Source organism: Hippocampus bargibanti, linkage group LG01, assembly GCF_051943395.1.
Source record: "Hippocampus bargibanti isolate YZ-2025 linkage group LG01, ASM5194339v1, whole genome shotgun sequence".
NCBI lineage: Eukaryota > Metazoa > Chordata > Actinopteri > Syngnathiformes > Syngnathidae > Hippocampus > Hippocampus bargibanti.
Genome location: NC_142734.1, coordinates 766,603 through 788,260, shown reverse-complemented (window position 1 = coordinate 788,260; position 21,658 = coordinate 766,603). Strand labels below are relative to the sequence as shown.

Below are 21,658 nucleotides of genomic sequence, written 5' to 3'. Positions count from 1 at the left end.
ATGTGTTTTCCCAAGACCGCCGCCGCGCCGCGTCCGCCCGCGTCTCCCCTCTGGATTGTTTTTTTGTCTTTTTAACCCGATGAACAGCTCCTATGTCTTGAGACCTAAAGGGGATGTCTCGCCCGCGTTGAAAAAATGCTGCTTTGGGTCGTCGTCCTGCTGAACGCGGCTCTTTGTGTTGCCAGCGGGAACGTGACAAGGGACGTGTGTCAGGAGCAGATCTGCTCGTGCGCAGAGGTCGAGGGAGACGTGCATATCGGCTGCGAAAAAAGAAGCTTCACCACTCTGCAGCACCTCACCGGGCCCAGTTCGCATTTTTACCACTTGCTGCTTCACGGCAATTCGCTGTCCAGGCTTTTCCCCAACGAGTTTGCTAACTTTTACAATGCGGTCAGCTTGCATCTGGAGAACAACGGGCTGCACGATATCGTCCCCGGTGCCTTTTTGGGACTGCAGTTGGTCAAAAGACTGCATATTAATAACAACAAGATCCGGTCCTTCAGGAAAAGTACCTTCTTGGGTCTGGATGACTTGGAATACCTGCAAGCCGATTTCAATCTCTTAAGGGACATTGACCCGGCCGTGTTCAGGGACCTAAACCAACTCGAAGTCTTGATACTTAACGACAACCTCATCAGCGCGCTCCCCCTAAACGTTTTTCAACACGTCCCCATTACGCATCTGGACCTACGGGGCAATCGGATCAAAACGCTGCCTTATGAAGGGATCCTTGAGCAGATTCCCGGTATTGTGGAGGTTCTGCTAGAAGACAACCCGTGGGACTGTAACTGTGACCTGGTTTCTCTCAAGGAATGGCTGGAGAACCTGCCGCCCAACGCTCTGATCGGGAAAGTGATCTGCGAAGCTCCCACCAGGCTGCAAGGGAGCGACCTGAACGAGACGTCTGAAGAGGAACTGTGCCCTTCGCAGAGAGGCGGAGCGGATACCAGCCTGGTAGCCCCTCCCACCCAGGATGAGAGCTCGGGCCCGGTGGCGCACGGCGGCGCCCCGCGTCCGACGCCTTACAAACCGGGGTTGCCGACGCCCGGAGCCAAGAGCCGTTCCAAGTCTCGCGAGAATTGGCAGCTGAAGACCAAACCCACGGCGGGTCCGACCTCCGCGAGCAAGGCCGACGAGCAGCTCCGCAACGCCACCTGCCCGCCGCCGTGTAACTGCAAGCTGGTGGGCTCCAGACAGGGTCTGGGGGTGAACTGCGAGGGCAAAAAGATCGAGAGCTTGTCCAACCTGAAGCCCCGGCCTCTGGCTGCCCACGAACTGAACATGCGGGACAACAACATCCACGCGGTGAAAAAGACTCAGCTGCAAGGCTACGCTAGCCTCAACTTGCTTGATCTCGGCGGGAACAACATCAAAGTGATCGACAACGGCACTTTCCACAACCAGACTGAGCTGAGGTGGCTCTACGTGGATAAGAACTATCTGGATACGCTGACGGCGGAGATGTTTACCGGCCTGGTCAACCTGGAATACCTCAGTTTGGAATACAACGACATCCAGCTGATCGTGGCGGGCGCCTTCAGCCCAATGCCCAACTTGAGGGTTCTGTTTCTCAACAACAACTTGCTCAAGTCTTTGCCCCCGGATGCCTTCCTCGGGATTGCTTTGTCCAAAATAAGCCTGCACAATAATTACTTCTCCTCGCTAGCCGTAGCGGGCGTCCTGGATCAACTCAACTCCATCATTCAGATCGATTTGCACGGGAATCCGTGGGATTGCTCCTGTAACATCGTACCCTTCAAGCAGTGGACCGAGAAACTCGGCGCTGACGTCATCGTCAGCGATCTCAAGTGCGAGTCGCCGGAAGAGTTCTGGAAACGCGATTTCCGCTACGTGCGCAACGACCTCATGTGTCCCAGACTCTACGAACGGATGCCCCCTCCCACTTCCCTGTCCAAAAACAGCACCTTCACCCTCGACTCCGGCACGCGTTCAAACTCTTATATCGAACCCAACCGGGTCTCCATTTCCGTGCTGGTCCCGGGTTTGCTGCTGGTGTTTGTCACGTCCGCGTTCACCGTGGTCGGCATGCTGGTCTTCATCCTACGCAACCGCAAGCGGTCCAAGAGGCGGGACGGCAATTCGTCCGCCTCTGAGATCAACTCCCTGCAGACGGTGTGCGACTCGTCGTACTGGCACAGCGGGTCCTACCACGCCGACGCGGGCGCTCAGCGGGGCTTTGACTGCACCGCGCATTTCTCCGCGACAAACGATGCGTAAATAAAAGAAAGGCAGGACAGATTGGATTGACAAAGACGCGCAGACCGGCGTGCAGCCGCAACCCAAACAACACATTTGTCCTCCGTGAATGGCCTGCGTTCTCGTTTTAGTGCAAGTCAACCAGTTACTTTGCTGAACGGGGCAATGTATATTCTGTACATGACAATCCCTCAATTCCCCCCTCCCTGAAGACGATGACTCCCTCTACCTGTGCTATTAGCCGTAATCGGACGACATACAGTGATACCTCGGTTTACAAACCCCTTGGCTGACAAACTTTTTGGTTTACGAACGTTACATTTATGAAAATTTTACCTTGGCATACAAACTATTTTTTAGGATACACACAGAGTGTCACAATGAGTGATGTGTCGTTCGCGAACGAGCCCGTTCTACCTAACAAGAAATGGCAGCTGACCTGTTTTTGTCCTCTATTCCCCGCCCCCAGTCTTTGGTAAAGCCACATGATTGGTCAAGAACACAGCGGTGAGGGTCATTAAAGAGACAGGCAGACGACAGAGAGAGAGTGAGAAAATGGATAGAAAGCAGTGAAATTTGAACTCGTTTCAACTAGATAGTTCAAAGGGAGAGTGTAGACTGCAAGGTTAAAATTCCCATCAATCAGGCTCCACAAATAACCCGGAATAAGCCATGTGAACACTTGATGCAAAAAGCTATCAACCCAGCTAAACAGAACACAATTGATGAGGAACAGGGTAAAATTATGGCAGAGAAAGCACCTACACGTTCCTCAAGATGGTGAAAGAAGGCTACGTTCCTCATCAAGTGTTTAATGCTGATGAAAGCGGCCACTCCATTGCATCAAGCCATCAACGACCATCACAAAGGTAAACAAAAATAATAATAATAATAATAATTATAATACCATAGCACATTTATTATACATAAAATAATGTATGTCTTGTGTAGTTTTAAAGCTTAGAAAATCATGTTTTATGAGGACTTGGGAACGGATTATTCTCATTTTAATACTTTCCTATGGGGAATTACTTTTTTTTTGGGATACACACTTTTCGCCTTACACACTCTGTCTGGGAACCAATTAAGTTCGTAAGCCAAGGTATCACTGTATCTTCTTTTTTTTTATCCGTCAGAAAGGGATCATGCGGTAAAAATGGGCCGTGTGTGTGTGCGCGAGGGATCGATGCACGAGCGCATGAATGTAAATGTAAATAGTGGGGCCGATGTATCATATGCATGAGATTTCTGCATGGTTTCAACACACGCTCGCATGGCGCGCGACCGAGGAACCATGACACCCCCGCCCGCCCGCCCCCCAACGTTCATTTTCCCATCAATATGATGACTATATATAGAGAGATATTACGAGAGTTACTTATATATGACGACAACAAAAGTGCCATTTCTCTATTTTTGTGAAACTGCAGTTGGGATTTGTATTTTTGTTTGGGGATGACAGAGGGTCAACAAGATGAGTCTCGGAAAGGACCAGTGGCGGGCCGTCGGGGCCTGTCAGGCCTTCTCTGCTGGCCTAAAGAAATATATCTGAATCACAGACTGATTGACTTATTCACTGCCATGCACATATGTATTCGTGATTTGATAATATGACGTAGGTCGACATTCCCGAATTTTTGGGTGCAGATAAAGCGTCTGGCCGGACCCCTGGCAATGTTTTTCCCTTTCACAAAGGGGCAGCATTTCCCCTTTTTTCCATGTTAACGCTTTGTTCCAGCTTCAGCTGTTGTTCAAGCACTATATAAACCAATATGGATGTATTTCATTGTATTCGGCTGCCCCAATTTCAAGCTCAGATAACTCCAGACCCGTATAAGTTAGGAATTAACTATTTTTGTCCGATGAAAGAGCAGAGTCTAAGGTTTCTTACGCTTCTTTTCACTACATTTCCCCTATTGCGCCACTTCCAGACGTGTGTTTTTGCATTTAAAAATGTAACCAATCACAATGAAGCCATCATGTGTTACCAGGGTTAGAAATTTACCTGGAGGCCTTCACAATCAATTCTGCAGGCACTGGGGCATAAAAATGAATGGTGATGAAACAGTTGCTTTAACCAATCAGAGTTCATGTTGGCAACCCAAGGTGCTTACAAATTATTATTGGCTAGTCAAGTAGCCAATCACAGTATCACTAGCTGGCAGTGATAAGCGCATAATGGCCAGAGCTAGCAGCAGCAAGTTGCATCAGCAAATATATTGTATTGATTTAATACAAGTTTTGTCAACCCACAATGACTAAAGCAGAAGAAATGTATTTGGTTGAAGACTTATTGTTAATTTTCAAGACAGATTTTTCAAGAATAGATGGACATCATTAAGAAAGGTTGGACAGCTAGCGAAGCTAGCAAAAATAGCAATTAATATTGCCATTTTATGAAGTCATCATCAATCCACACGTCACACGTTATTTCTTTGCTCTTGGCACTCTCTAGTGGACATGGAGCAAATCACACCCCACTTTTTTCAGTCTGGCTCGATTCAGATGTAGCACTATTGAAGGCCTAGCAATGAAATCCACGGCCCGCCACTGGAAAAAAAAAACATAATGCTGTCAGTGCATGTTTCTTTTTTCTTTCTGTTCCTCATAATTTGATTGTCGATGAATATCGGGGTTATTTATATACCGTCGTCGATGGTGCGGGTGAAGGCCCCATACCCCCACCCCCGGGCCTTCTACCCAACCACACGCACGGACGGCTGCGAGGTCATCCTAATTTTTTGAATGTATACTGTGTTATTTTTTAATGGCGTGCCAATCGTTGACTCCGTGGCGACATGCCGCCGAGCATGACGTGTCACAAAGGGATGCTTTCTGCCGCAAAGATGATGTAGCGCTAATAACAGTTGTGTGGTTTTGTGTGTCTATCAACATAGCCTGCTTTTGGGTGAGAGGAAATTAAAAAATGAAATTATGACGATTAAAAAAACAAAACAAAAAACAAGTCATTTAAATGGGGGGTTTGTTACATCATATTTTTTCATATGGAAAAAAATAGGCACATTTTCAAATGAGCTAGACTGATTTGGTCTGTCTGAGCATCGCGGGTGAATAGAGCATAGATTGCTATATCTTGTGAAAACATACAGGTAACATCCGACTTACGACCGTCGTAAGTCAAAATGGTCATAAATCAATAGAGACTCGGAGGCTAAAATCCCGTGACTGCAAAGTGTCCTTGAGAATTTTGAAAGGCGCTTAGATATGAAATGTTTTTTTTTTATTATTATTATTATTATTGCAAACTCTGGTGCCATCACGCTGTCGATTGCTGTGCGAGAGTGAGATGCTGGCCGGCTCGCCAAAATTGTCCAACACGTTGCCGGTCTGCTAACGCATTGCAGTGCCGGGCGTATAATTTTTTTTTTTAAATGGAGGTTGTGGTCGTAAGTATGGGTGGTTGTAAGTCGAGCTGGTTGTAAGTCAGATGTTACCTGTACATATTCCTCCACAGATGAAAAGGTTTCTTCAGCCGTCCGTCATCTGTACTTCTTTGAAGGTATCGGACGTTCGTATCGTCAGCGAATTGAAAGTCGTAGACCCCATACTCAGGCAGGACAATAGAAGTAATCAGTATAGCCGCAGGGAGTAGTCCTCTGCTTCACCCAACCTGAAAGCAGGGATCAATCATAGCAGAGTCTGGCACTGCCACATCTGGACATTAGGGATATATATATCTGGCCAACACTACCAGCAAAAAAATAGTTAGCTGACGAAGCCTCTTGGATAAGAAGCGAAACGTCCGATCCCTTCAAAGAAGTACAGATGACGTCTGAAGAAACCTTTTCATCGATGGATCACTCCTGTACGACTGAAAGGTTACACAGACATATTCCTCCGAACACATTAAAAAAAAAAGTGTGCTATGATTCGCCTTTACTGTGATTTTTTTGTTGTAATTTTATTTATCGCTATCTAACCTTGTATAAAATAATTGTGCTTGAAGTATTCTATACCGGGGGGAGGATTTTTTTGCTTTTGTGGAATGTGTCCTGTTATCATAATAGCGGAGGTGCTTTTAGGCCTGCACAAACATGGCAACCGCAGATGCGGGTTGCCTTTTACATCACGCGGGTTTGCTTTAACATATTCAATGCCAGTTCAAAAACATTAAAAAATGAAGTCAGAGGCAGGCATTTGTCTGTCACAAATGCCTTTTTTCAGTGTTTTAGCGCAATGTAAAAAAAAGCCTTGTAACTTACGTCGATACCACCGATTCATGTTCTCGGAAAAAGGTTCCCCAAATAGTGACAATTTCAATGAACTCATTCACTGCCATTCCTGAATTTATGCGGGAATTGAAAATATGACGTGGAGCGCCAATCCCAAATTTGATTTTATTATGTGAGGGTGCAAATAAAGCGCTGGTCAGACCTCTGGCCATGTTTTTTCCCCTTCCAACAGGGGGCAGCATTTGCCTTTTGGCCAACGTTAGCGCTTTGTTACAGCTTCGGTTGTTGCTAATGAGCTATATAAACCTATATGTATGTCCTGCATTGTATTTTACTCAGCCACCCCCATTTCAAGCTCTGATAACTCCAGACTCATATAACTTAGGAATTAACTCTTTTTTTTCTGAAGAAAGAAAAGTGTTTAAGGTTTCTTACGCTGAATTGGATGTTTATGTGGCCCTAAAACTCAATATTCTATGTGTGCTGGAATTCGAATGAAAATGACAACAACCCTGGCACTTGCGTGGATACATTTTTGCACATGGCCTGGCAGTGACTGAGTGAATAAGCTTGGATGAAATTGGCAAGGTATTCACATTAAGCTTATGCAAATGTTTGGAATCACCTGCCAAATGGCTGTTCTGGAGGTTCCCATTTATTTATTTCTTTATTATTATTCTTATTTATTTACACAATAGCTGTGAATTTGCTTTTCCATTTTCACCCTGTCTTGACCTCTGCGACGAAATGACAAAGTGAACCTGGCATCGATTCATCTTCAACTCCCTGTTTTGCTTCTTTTGTCCAACCCCCAGGGGGCGACCTCGGGGTCGCTGTCTTCTGTGTGCTTCAGCCCACGTGATGTTTTCTTCTTTTTCAAACCACATTTTTATGCTTTGACTGGCTTTTATTTTGGTAAATAAAGTGTGGTTGAGGTTGAGTAAAACGTGGTTGTGCTCTGTTTAATTTGCATGGGATTTCAGCGTTGAAAAAAAAAAAAAATGGCAGTGGATGAGTTAATACCACAACACATCAAGTCTGGGAGCTCCGTTCTCTAAAAAAAAAGAATATTTATAAACCTTCTCCTGCAGCACAGAGCAATTGTTTAACAGCAACGAGTGGCACCATTGTGCTTGTTAAAACGCAAACATGCCTGAAAAGTGACATTTAATTACAACACTAAATCGCGGCAACGCAAAACGTAGCCCGCAGCCGTACTAAAAAGCCACCAGAAACCCCCAGAACCCCCCGTAAATCCGTTTCAGCGTGTCTAATCCGTGTTATGTTATTTATTTGGTTTGCTGTCGCAACTTCCCCTGAGCTGGATAAAGCCGTGCTTTCCATGCGATGCCACAGGTTCAAGTTGGATGCGTTCAATGCCGTTGCGTAAAAATAAACTTTACGTGATGAATAGAGATCAATAGCTCCTCTTAGCCAAAGAAAATAGATGGGAGTAAAAGAAGCTATTTTCATAAAACAGCAAAACCCTTCACTAAATCGCCATGGTGGGGTGAGGTTCAATTTAGATCGTTCGTACAACAGACTGCTTAGGCAACATTGGCTTAGTTATGCTGTTGAGGTGATACCAGAGCAAACGGAGCAATCAGGCCAGTCGTAGACCCCATACTCAGGCTGTACGATAGAAGTATTCAGTGTAGCCGCAGGGAGCAGTCCTCTGCTCCCACTCCAACGTGAGAACAGGGACCTATCAAAGCAGAGGTCGGGCACTGCCACCCCTGGACATTAGGGGTCATTTTATCATTAGCAACATTTTAGCTCGCTGACGAACTTCTCTGATGACGAGCGAAACATCCGACACCTTCAAAGAAGTACAGATGACGGCTGAAAATACATTTTCATCGATGGACCACGCCTGTACGGCTAAGAGTTTGTTTATATGGTATTATAATTAAAGAAATAAACTGTACTTTACAATAAAGTCATTTTATTTACCTTTGTGGTGGTCATTGATGGCTTGGTGGAGTGGTGTGTCCGGTTTCATTAGTATTAAACACTTGATGAGGAACGTCGCCTTCTTCTTCCACCATCTTGAGGAATGATCCCTTGGAGGTGCTTTCTCTGTGATAATTGTATCTAGTTCTTCATCAATTGTGATCTGTTTAGCTGGGTTGATAGCTTTTTGCGTCAAGTGTACAGATGGCTTGTGCGGGTTATTTGTGGAGCCTGATTGATGGGATACTTTAACCTTGCCGTCTACACTCACCCTTTGAACTATCAATAAAGTTGACACGAGTCCAAATTTCACTCTTTCCTATCCATTTTCTCACTCTCTCTCTCTGTCGTCTGCCTGTCTCACGACACATCACTCATTGTGGCGCTCCGTGTGTATCGCGAAAAATAGTTCGTATGCCAAGGTAAAGTTTTCATAAATGCACTGTTCGTAAACCGAAAGGTTTGTAAGCCAAAGCGTTCGTAAATTCAGGTATCACTGTATAGTAGAGAGTTCAAAGTCAGCTTTATTGTCAACTATGCTAATATGCATGACATACGGCACATTTAAAATGACTGTCCTCACGGACACTTCTAATGACTTGAACAGACATAATAAACAAAGTGGAACACTTTGCATTGGAACCAATTCAATCTGCTTTGGTGCAGCGCTTTTCGTGGTTACGTCGTTGGCACTCAGTTCGAATGAACAAATGAATTGATAAAAACAGAAACAAAAAACGAAGTGTAATTCGACCTAAAATAGGCACGTAGAAGGTTCTCGCGGCTGGCCTCACAAATGGAGTTGTGGCACCACGAGGGGATGTAGTCATCCATCAAGCAGCCATCAAGAGAGAAATCGTGACAGTTTATAGATTGGCCCGCTGGCTCTCTTTGCTGCGTCTCTCCTTCACTTTTTTTTATTCCCGAGGGAAGAACAACCAGCAACAGAAGAAGCTTCTTTGTGAACGGAATCGAACCCGCTGTCCATCCGGATTGTCGTGACCTGACCCGCAATGCTTCTTTTTCTCAAGCAAAGGTATTTTTTTTACATAAAATCACAAAGAAAGAAACACAAATCATATATAGTGATACCTGGGTTTACGAACCCCTTAGCTTACGAACTTTTTGGTTTACGAACGTTAAATTTATGAACATTTAACCTTGGCATACAAACTATTTTTCGGGATAGGCACGGAGCGCCACAATGAGTGATGTGTCGTTTGCGAACGAGCCCGTTCTCCTAACAACAAAATGGCAGCTGACTGTTTTTGTCCTCTATTCCCCGCCCCCAGTCGACGGTTAAAGCCACATGATAGGTCAAGAACGTAGTGAGGGGGGGTGGGGGGGGGGTTACAGACAGAGAGAGAGTGAAGCCATTTTCCAAAAAAGAAAATGGCACCCGACTTTTTTTTGTCCTCTATTCCCCACCCCCAGTCTTCGGTTAAAGCCACGTGATTGGTGAAGAACGCATCAGTGAGCGGGTGGGGGTTAAACATTAAAGAGACAGGCAGACGACAGAGAGCGTAAGAAAATGGGTAGAAAACAGTGAAATTTGGACTCGTTTCAACTTTGATAGACAGAGTGTAGACTGCAAGGTTAAAATTCCCATCAATCAGATGTGTTGCACCAAGATACTAGTTGACACATATTCCCAGCAGACAAATCAGCATATTTCCAATGGAGCTTGGGCGCCACCTTGTGCATTTCTCCCAATCTGAAGCCATTGTTTTGATTCTCCAGCAAGGCAAGACGTCCTGGCATGAGGTCACGAACAAGGAGGCGGGACCTTCTAAAACTCGTCACTTCCGAGGTCATTTTGAAGCGGTTGAAGTCATTTTTATTGGTTTGGTTTTGCATTTGAGTCAAAATATCAGCCTGCGTGTTTTGGGTTTTATTTTAGATGCGTTTTCTGATGTCACTTCAGAAACAAAAAATGGTGTCGGTTGTCCTTTAACTCGTATGCATCCTCGACTGTTGACGCAATATCTTTGAAATTGGAAAGGGGGGAAAATGGTGGCTAATGAAAGCCATCTTCACTGTTGACAAAGAGAAGATGGAGGGCAAAGGAGGTTGATTCTGTGGGGCTGCCTCTCTCTCTCTCTCTTTCTCTCTCTTGTTTTTCATGCCTTACGTTTCTCCCTCTCTTCCCGGGGGCTTAATTTATGGTTTTCTACAGAAATGTACGAATGTCAACCCACGCGCTCGCATGCTTTGTTAGCGAGCTAAAAGAATTCCAGATATCATATCGAGGGTGCGCACACATGCAGCTGCTAAGCATTATAATTTAAGTGAGAGTTCAATATTTAAAAAAAAAAAATGCAGAAACAGCCCTGTCGCATTAGCAATCTTCCGAAAGTCAAATCTCCACATCTTTTTATCACCTTTCCTTCATCCTTTCTTGGATGGCGTTATCATGTGAAGATGAAAAGATGGACAGGACTGTCGGAAATTCATTTGACTCCACTTCCGATTTCAGGATAATTTAGACTGCCCCTTTAAAGGACAAACGACACCATTTTTTGTTTCCTGACTGACATCAGAAAAATATAGCTAATTTTTAATAGCTAATATTTATATATAAAATACCCAAAACACATAGGCTAATATATTTAGTCAAATGCAAAACGCCAATTAAAATGTGTTAAAGTTGCTCAAAACTGGAGAGATTCAGAAAGTCCCACCCCTTTTTTTTTGTGACGTCAGGATAATCCTTCACAAACTGCCTTGCTCCAGAATCAAAACAATGGCTTCAGAGAGTTGGGAAAAGAGCCTTTCTTGTTACTCATCCACTTATGAATTTGATTCAAATAGTTCTGAAGAGGAAAGCATAAATGTTTGCCTTCGAATTAAAGAAGTCCTTCTATCAATTCGAGCTGTCTGGACTCCAATGTAGCAGCCAGAAAATGCACAAGATGGCGCACAGCGCACAAGATGGCGCACAAGATGGCGCACAAGCTCCGTTGGAAATGGGCTGATTTGTCCGCTGGGAATTTGTGTCAATTTACACCTTCTTTATCTATCTTCTTTATCAACACAGTGTTTTCAGGCAAAAAAAGTACCCAAAATGCATTGTGTGACACTTCCTCGGTCAGGGGCATTCCCTACGTGACGTCACGTCATGAATCGTCACCAACTGGATTACAAGACTTCCTGAATATTCAGCGCTAGTATTAAAACGTAAAATATAGCTACAAGCGGTGCATTCTTTGTAAAATGCACTCAGTAGAAGTGATTTGACAAATTATGGACACAACTTGTCGGGAGGTGTCGGTTGTCCTTTAATCCCTTTTAAAAGCGCCCATTTGCTTTTGGTGACTACACCAAATGTGCATCCCCTTCTCAAGAAAATAGGACTGAAAATGGAACTTGCCAAGTCATTCAGGTATACAGCAGCAAAATACTTGTTTTAATTTCATGTCCCGCCAGTCACACATCGCACTGCCAGATGTATTTTGATGCAAGACCGTAGTTGCGTTTTTTGGAACCTGATTCACGAATGAGCGATCGGGAGAAGTCGAACATGCTGCTGCAACATGAGCGATGAGCACCAATAACTCACCAAAAAAAAAACAAGGAGACAAGCACATTAGCGGCTTTTCAGAGATGCGATTGTTTCTTTTGAACTTCACAACCTTTTTCAAAAAGCCCAATTTTAAACAAAATAAATGGAAGCAGAAAACCAAACCTCATTTTAAATGAGGTTGCAGACAGTCCCATAGATAGTAGGTCACAAAATCTGAGAGTTTCAGTACCAATGCTAACGTTGAAGTATTTCCTGTATTGTAATGCTCCGGAAAACATTTTTTACTGTTTTTAGGTAACGAACAATCAGGGCCTGCAAGACCTTCTCTGCTGGCCTAAAAATATTTGATTGACAGACTGATGTGAATTATATTTTGTCCATGAATTCTGATTAAATAATTCCAAATTGTTTTTCAGCTTCTTTTTATTACGTTTACCCTGTTGTAATGCTTCCAGATATGTGGTTTGGTAATAATAATAATAATAATAATAATAATAATAATACATTTCATTTCCAAGCGCCTTGAAAAACTGTCAAGGTCACTTTACAGTCACAGGATAAGTTTTTCTGCGGGTGAGCAGCGCCAGCGTTCACTCCTCCCGGAAGTAACTCGAATAGATAGAAAGCAAACTAGGTAGCCCGCTATTGGATAGCGAATAAATAGCTAATAGATAGCCAAATAGCCAAAAGCTAGCCACCCACACAGCTTACAGTCAGCTGTACAGCTAATAGCTAGCTAGCTAATGGATTGCAAATAATTACTGAATACAGATCTCAAAATAGCCAACAGCTAGCCAGATAGACAGCTTACAGTCAGCTACACAGCTAATAGCTAGTTAGCTAGCTAATGGATAGCAAATAAATAGTGAATATGAATACAGCTTAGTCAGCAGCTAATAGCTAGCTACCTATCTAAGTACACAAACTGAGTTATTGAAGCATTTAATCAATCACATTTCAGTCATCATTTGTTACCAGGGTCAGAAATGTACTTCGCATCAAATGTGTCAATCAAACCAATCAGATTTCGAGTTGGCAACTCAAAAGGTAAACATCAGACTTTTCACAAACTGTCAATAAGTTCTCATCAACACAAGGACGACACAGACCTTTGTTAATTGCTCATTTGCAACCAATAGGTCATTACTTAGACTATGTACGCTTCTTTTTTATCAAACATTTTTACCCAGTTTTGCATTTAAGTCCTTTGACATATCTATTATGCTTAGAATCTTCTTCTTTTCCTTTGGGCTTTCACATTATTGGGCAATTGGATGTTAAAGCTCTCATAAAACACTACCTACTTACCAGCGTATCTAGGGTATGACGTCTGCTACTTAGCTAGCTACCAAAATAGCTATTAAGCTAGCAAAAAAAAAACCCAAAACAAAACTTATCCAGTGTCTTCTATTATGCTTAGAATAATTTTTTATCTTCTCACCCTGTGGCCTCGTTCAAATTTGCTGCTGCAGATTGCAAATGTTGCCATTGTGGGACTATTAAACGCTTTCTGATTCCGGTTTTCTACATATGATTTGATTAATCTGATTTGCGTAGCACCGTCTCTGCTTTGAATGATTTTTTTTCCGCTGTAAATTGGAGCAGACACATTTCCCCAGGCGGGCGTATTTTCTTTATGTTGGGGCTTTTTTGGGGGGCGGGGCGGACTTATCTCGGATGATAGCAAACTATACAACTACACAAATACATGTGGACCACATATCCCATCAGCCTAATTACAAGTGACAGGGAATCAGCTTTGGGAAACAGCAAAAGGCATGGTCACTTCCACTGTGGTGCACTGCTGGCGGTATGCCCTATTTAAGCATCTATCACACACGGACACACACACACACACACACACACACACACACACACACACACACACACACACACACACACACACACACACACACACACACACACACACACACACACGTTCTGACCAATTAGCAACACAAGCGTATGTGCAAGATGTACCAGTGTGGAAATGGATACGGCAGACATGCACAAATTGACACGCAGGAAAGGGAAAATGAAATGATATGCATGGTAGCGTTATCGTTTACGGTCATTCAGTGCAATGGACAGAAGCACATATGTGCTAATAGAGATACAACAGTAGTGTTTGTTCATTCCAAGAACACACACACACACACACAAAGGCAGGAACAATGCCAAGACCTGCGGTGCAGATCTCCCGAATCTTTTAATGAGATGTCTATTTTGACAGGTTATTTTCAAGAAGGCTTGCTGCCCGCCAGGGTCTTTGGATTGTCAACGAGGACAGATAAATGCCTTTTTGCTGACCTAAGTGACGTGAATGAAACTTTATAATTACGTGTCAGGAGTCGACCACTACGCCTTGAGCCGTCATCACCTAAACCTGGCGTAGAGCGCTTTGTTTGTTTGCAGAGATGCTAGGAGTTAAGTTTTCGAGGGATTTACGCACGTGGTTTGGTTGCCCGGGAGGAATAGGTCTAAGGTCCAAGGTGATTGCAAGACTGCAAGAATGGCGACTGCAAAAATTCAATGAAGCCATTTTCTTAACCTTGCATGCAAAGTAAAATATTTTGACTTTGTTTTGCTGGACACGGCTCACTGTGGACCTACGCTTTAAAGGGCAATCGACGCCTCCGGACAAGTTGTGTCCATCATTTGTAAAATTCTTCTACAGAGCGCATTTGAAGAAGATTCCAGTGCATATAGCTTTATTTTAGCCTTTAAGACTCGCGCTGAATATTCAGGAAGTCTTGTTTTGGAGTTGGCGACGATGCCTGACGTGACGTCACATCAGGAACGCCCCCTGACCGAGAAAGCGGCACACAATGCATTTTGGGTACTTTGTTTGGTCTGAAAACTTCGTGTTGTTGATGGCAAAATTAGAAGGAAAATACATAAATAACGCGATGGTGAATCGTTGTGTGTTGCACCAAGACAGTAGTCTTGGTGCCAATAGTAATTTGATACTAGTTGACACAAATTCCCAGCAGACAAATTAGCACATTTCCAATGGACCTTGGGCGCCATCTTGTGCATTTTCAGGGACGCTACATTGCTGTCCAGATGCCATTGACAGCTCAAATTGATATGAGAGGACTTCTTTAATCGATTGCAAACATTGATGCTTTGCTCTTCAGAACTATTTGAATCATATTCATAACTGAATGAATAACAAGAAAGCATCTTCTCCCAATCTGAAGCCATTGTTTTGATTCTGGAGCAAGGCAAGACGTCCTGGCATGAGGTCACAAACAAGGGGCGGGACCTTCTGAAACTCACCATTTCTGGGGTCATTTTGAAGTCGTTTTGGGACACTTCATTTCTTTCACTTCATTTTTATGTGTGTTTTGCATTTGACTAAAAATATCAGCCTGCGTGTTTTGGGTATTTTAGATGCTATCAAACGTTTTTCTGATGTCAGTTAGGAAATGAAAAAATGGTTTTGGTTGTCCTTTAAAGGTATTTGTTTCGTACCTTAAACAAGTGTTAGGACTCAAGTGTTTTTTTTTTTTTTCTGGGCGATACACAAGTGAGGAAAACATCGTGGGTGAGAAGAGTGTGCTATTCATTTAACTCTTGTCAGATCGTTTGTCACTTATGCCACTTTCAGTTAGCTAAGTGGTTTTTCAACTACCGGTGTTGTGTGCAAGCATAGATGTAAATGGATTTTGTATAGAAACATTGAATGATGTCCAGAAGTCAAGTGGTGACGACATTGACCTTTTGTGGTGCAGAAGTTCAATTTCAACCACGGTCTTCCTGTGTGGAGTTTGTATGTTGCTTCCTTTTTTCCATGTACTCCGTTTTCGACACTGCTATGATAGGCGAATCAGTGGAGCCGCAGGGAGTAATCCTCTGCTCCCACCAACCTGAGAGCAGGGACCAATCATAGCAGAGTCCGGCACCGCCATGTCTGGACTGTAGGGATATATATATAGGGCCGAAACTACCAGTAAGACTTTAATTCGCTGAAGAAGCATCTTGGATAAGAAGCAAAAGGTCCAACACCTTCAAAGAAGTCCAGATGACGGCTGAAGAAACCTTTTCATCGATGAATTAGAGTAGAGTCATTGAAATTGGACTACTTATCTTGAAATAGTAACATGTCAAGTCATGATCAAAAAGGGAATGAGTCACCTCTTCCTATTCAGACAACTGAGGTCTTCTGGGGTTCAGGGGTCACTCCTGAAGACTTTCTATGACTCCGTGGTCACTTCGGCCATCCACTATGGAATTGTCTGCTGGTCAGGCAGCATTACGACAGACTGGAGCGCCTGGTCAAGAGGGCCAGTTCTGTCCTGGGCCGGTGTCGGTTGTCCTTTTAGCAATACAAGCAATTCAAATGGAAACAAGGTAAAATGCCAGACATTTTTAAACATCGGAGTTATGCAAATATGTGTTACACCATGCTGAAATAATTCCAATAACCATGAGATCATAATAAAACATAAAAGCATACTAAATTAATGCCTCAGCAAATAAAAAAAGAACTGGTTTGCGTTTGAAACCTTCCGAAATATCTCCTTCAACCAATCACTCGGCGTCACGCAAACGAGGATGTAATGAGATGACTATATACGCTAAGTAGAGTGTAAGCGGTCTGAAATGCCCATTTTTATGATTGCATATTGGATTGCTGGTGATGTTATTTTGCATCATGACAACCCTGCTCATTACGCATCTTCCCAATAATTACAGCACCAAACGGCTACTGTGCTGATTGCACTCAATTCAAATGCGTCGGTCATGACTCATCAATCAAAATCATTTTCGCCATGGTTATGCTTGCTTTCACTCACTGCACTCATGGCCTGATGTATTTTCATTCCGGGCACACGTCTGAGCGCAAATCACAGTCCAACTGATGTTTTCTTTCATTTTTTTGTGTCCATCAGAGACAATCCCATAATATCGCGGAAATCGTGATGGGGGTGTTATGAAAATAGTTTTAAGAGGAAGATTCTGTTTCATTGAACTCATTCAATGCCAGTCACAAATGTATTCTGGGAATTGAAAATATGATTGTCAGAGTTGTTCGGTCGGACACTGTAGACAAAGGCTCGAATGCAGGAAGACTTTCTTTTACTGCCGACAGGAGACGTAGTCATTCATGACAGACGCCCAAATTCTGCAGCACTCTGCCAAGCTATTTATTGAGAGTATATGCAAATTAAAGTGATACATTAGTAAAACATGGTTTTCTAGATTAGAATGGACGTTCTAAGCACCAACAGCTGTAAGCAATAAAACAGATATTTTTAATTGCTTGTCTTTTTCATGAATTGATGGATTTGTAACCTGGCTAATGAGCTCTTCCTGTGAGGGAGTTTTAAGTCCTAAATTCTGTCTAAGGAAGGACCGAGTACTAAATTATGCCCCAGTCTTGTGAAATCATAATCAGAAAACCTTTATTCGTCCCACAATGGGGACATTTGCAGTCCACAGCAGCAATTTGAAAGAGGATGAAACATACTTTTGTCCAACAAGACCAAGATGTCTTTTGACTGACAATATTGGAGCGCTCAACTGGTCTCAGAGCTCTTCTGGGTTCCATCTTTTGGAAGGGACAAAAAACTATGCATGCTTAGCTAAATGAAATGCATTTTGTGAATGAGACGCCTCGGTGCAAGTGTAACCAATGTTTCTCGTCGCTTGCCTGCGTTTTGTGTATATGAGCGTGTGCGTGCGTCTGCACGACTCCTGTTGCTATGGTTATGCCTTTCTCCGGCTCAGTCTGCAAGCGGATAAATAATGCACACTAATGCTGGCTTGGTGACAGCACTGCACCAAGCTGTTATTCACATCAGCCTTTGGCTGGGAACACAAACGCAGACATAAATATGTGTTGTGTGCCTGCATGCAGCAGCATAAGGGCCATGCACACTCTTTATCTAGTTAACACAACAACCAGCACGGAAGCCGTCATCCTTCAGATTGCTCGCATTAAATATGGAGCAAGATGCTTTGGTGGTCAGGCAGAAATAATGGCCCTGATTTTATGATGTAAATCAAGTCAGGAGAATCAATTTAACAATACAGTGATACCTTGGCTTACAGACTTAATTGGTTCTCAGACACAGTGTGTAAGGCGAAAAGTGTGTATCCCAAAAATTAATTCCCCATAGGAAAGCATGAAAATGAAAATAATCCGTTCCCATGTCATAATTTTCTAAACCTTAAACTACACAATTTATACCTTATTTTATGTATAATAAATGTGCTATGGTATTATAATTAAAGGAATAAACTGTACAGTATAATAAATTCATTTTATTTACCTTTATGATGGTCGATGGCTTGATGGAATGATAGCTTTTGGAATGTGCTATTGGATTGTAATTGAAACTAGCTAGCTAGATACCTATCCAGCTATTTGCTATCTAGATAGCTATCTATTTGCGATCTGTCTAGCTGGCTTAATATTAGCTATCCAGTTAGCTATTAGCTATTTATATGGCTAGCTATCTAGTTGGCTAGCTATTAGCTAGCGTTCTATGTATTTGAGTTATTCTGGGTTGAGTGAATGGTGGCGCGCGTGGCTGCCGCTGCAAACCCACAGAAAAACTGATCCTGTGACTGTAAAGTGACCTTGAGAGTTTTGAAAGGCGCTTAGAAATAACATGTATTATTATTATTATTATTATTATTATTATATTGTTCTAGAATGTTCATTGGAGTGGGAAAAAGAAAGTTTAGTCACTGAAATGCAAAAATGCACAAATGTTTCCTTTTTGAAGCTATACAAATATAAAGTGAGGACTAGAACTCTATCCCATATTGTGGTTGAAGGAGAAGTAGTTTCTTCAAGCTAAATTAAAATTAGTGTTTAAAAATTTAATTAAACTGCTTATTTGAGGGTTTAATGAAGATGGGTCATTTTGACCCAAAGGACACTGGTTGTGAACAGAAAATTAGGACAACGGGAAGGTTAAAATGACTCTTTTTGTAGTTGTTTCCTTGCTATGGGTTTCATATAATCATTCACCCACCCAGTTATGACTTCAGCGTGATGACAACATTGGGAAATCAAGCATTCTTGTCCATTTGTTTCCTGCGTATGCGGTTCATATCCACACATTGCCTTCAGAAAATTAATTCATGCAAAAAAAAAAGTGTCTGCGTTCATCAGGAGACATTTTTTGCTGGGTTTTTATCACTGCGGAGAAGACAAAAAAAAAAAAAAAAAAATGAGCGCAAAGTCTATGATTTAGATGCCCTCCCTCCGTGTTTTGGAAAGATGCCCTTTGGATAAAATGAAAAGGGCAGGGAGATGTGATCTGAATAAAATCGAAAAAGCCAGATGACAAAAGGAACACAAAGAGGACATAAATTCTACATATAAGAAAGGCTGGATGTGGACAAAGGCTATATTTATTGTAATTACATGGTATGTTCAGCTGAACAATTGTTATTAGAAATGTGCTCATTTCACACTTGGGTTCTCAAGATACCCATAAAAACAAACAAAAAGACATTTCAACCTGATTCAATGTTATAATATGATAGAGTATAAGGGTGTGTAATAGTTTATTGTCAGATACAGTGATACCTCGGTTTACGAACGCCTTGGCTTACGAACTTTTCGGTTTCCGAACATTAAATTTTTGAACATTTTACCTTGGCATACAAATTATTTTTCGGGATACACACAATGTGTCGTTCGTGAACGAGCCCGTTCTCCTAAAAGAAAATGGCAGCCGGCTTGTCTTGGTCCTCTATTCCCTGCCCCCGGTCGTTGGTTAAAGCCACGTGATTGGTCAAGAACGCAGCAGTGAGGGGAGGTGGAGACACGGGCAGACGACAGAGAGAGAGTGAGAAAATGGATAGAAAACAGTGAAAATTGGACTCGTTTCAACTTTGGCAGAGTGTAGACTGCAAGGTTAAAATATCCCATCAATCAGGCTCCACAAACAACCCGCACAAGCCATCTGTACACTTGATGCAAAAAGCTATCAGCCCAGCTAAACAGAACACAATTGATGAGGAACTAGGTAAAATGATTGCAGAGAAAGTGCCTCCAAGGGATCATTCCTCAAGATGGTGAAAGAAGAAGGCTACGTTCCTCATCAAGTGTTTCATGCTGATGAAAGCGGCCACTCCATTCCATCAAGCCATTAACGACCATCACAAAGGTCAATAAAACCACTTTATTATTATACAGTACCGTTTATTTCTTTAGTGATAATCCCATAGCACATTTATTAAACATAAAATAAGGTATATTTTGTGTAAGGGAAAAAATATTGCCAGAGGCCACGGCCAGCGCTTTATCGGCAACCAAACAAGACCAGAACAAATTCGGGAACGGCGCTCTACGTCATCTTTTCAATTCCTTAATTAATTTGTGAATGGCAGTGAATGAGTTAATTCCGGTTCCATTTGACCACACCTCGTGCAAAGCGGCCAAAATATAGAAGTGCGTGGCTTACAATGCTTTAGAACAGTTCCACTTGAAGCTCAAACTCATGTTTAGTATGCTGTGGGCGTTTTTAACAGATGTCCTTTTTGCCGAATGAGAGGAGACACCACTCGAGGCCCTTTCGGCCAAATTAGAAAGTATGCCGCGTCTGAACCCTTGTCTCCCAGGTGAACGGTTTTGCGCTAATGGCCACACACAATGCGGTTCATAATCATCCCGCTTTCAATAAAACATCTTTTTTTTTCTTCCAGCGTTAGCAGCTGTGCTGTGGCATCTCTTGGGCCTTTCAAAAGAGATGTCTCAGCACCGCAGAGCATCATTTCCAATTTAGACAAAAGGAAAGGAGCGTGCAACCAAGAAACAGCCCGTACATTCAAGCCGCACTTGATATTTTTGTTGTTTTATAACAGCAACAGTGACAACATTTCTATCACTTGAGATTGGAGCTGCTGAGTTCCTAAATGATGATTATTGGGAACCTACAATGTACAGACGCTCCCCAACTTACAAACAACATACGATCCGAAAGGTCGTTCGTAAAGTGAATTTGATCGTAAGTTGCAAGTTAGGGTAGGGTTTAGGTTAGGGGGTTAGGGTTTGGGGTTAGCTTCGCCGTCCTCTCCTGTATCTTCTGGTGTGCCCCAAGGCTCTGTCCTGGGACCTCTCCTCTTTATCACCTACCTTCTTCCCCTTGGCAATATTCTACGCAAATTTGCTATCCAATTTCATTGCTTTGCAGATGACACCCAGCTCTATCTCTCCAGCAAACCCGACGCCTCTTTTCCACCTTCTTTCCTTTCACTCTGCTCCTCTGAAATTAAATCCTGGTTTACCCATAACTTCCTCAAATTTAACAGCGAGAAAACTGAAATTCTCCTCGTTGGTACCAAATCCACCTTGAGCAAAGCTAACAGTTTCTCTCTCACTATTGACAGTTTGACTGTTTCGCCCTGCCATCAGATCGAAAGCTTGGGCGTCGTCCTTGACAGCACACGATCTTTCCACTCCCATATAAATGGAAAACGCTCCCCACCTTACAAACAGCGTACGTTCCGAGTGGTCGTTCGTAAAGTGATTTTGATCGCAAGTTGCTTCTTTGCTATAGTTTGTATGGAATGTTTGTTGAAGTCAAACACTGAACAGGGAAGTATAAAACACAGACGCTCTAACAGTTGTCAAATAAATTCACACCTACTGTAGTACGACGACGTATATGCGCGGGTCTTCAGTCAGCCATTATTGAAGCTGCAGGAACGTCATTGTGTATTTGCGTCCCACCATTACGTGCTGTCATGTCATGCATCGCGTGCTCCTGTTGCGTCAACTAGGAGATGTAATTTTCCCCCCGCC

At 42.9% G+C, this 21,658-nt stretch overlaps 1 protein-coding gene and 1 long non-coding RNA gene across 2 annotated transcripts in view; one reads left to right on the top strand and one right to left on the bottom strand.

Annotated features, from left to right (window-relative positions):
• Positions 1 to 21,658, top strand: part of slitrk1 (SLIT and NTRK like family member 1) — an 82,744-nt gene that overhangs the window by 911 nt on the left and 60,175 nt on the right. The window contains exon 2 of the mRNA XM_089013785.1: positions 1 to 5,737. Coding sequence (XP_088869911.1) covers positions 136 to 2,238 — 2,103 coding nt within the window. The 5' untranslated portion in view covers positions 1 to 135 and the 3' untranslated portion in view covers positions 2,239 to 5,737. The remainder of the gene's footprint in view (positions 5,738 to 21,658) is intronic.
• The window catches only part of LOC148902624 (uncharacterized), a 98,200-nt gene that overhangs the window by 22,373 nt on the left and 54,169 nt on the right, over positions 1 to 21,658 (bottom strand). The gene's annotated exons all lie outside the window — the stretch shown is intronic.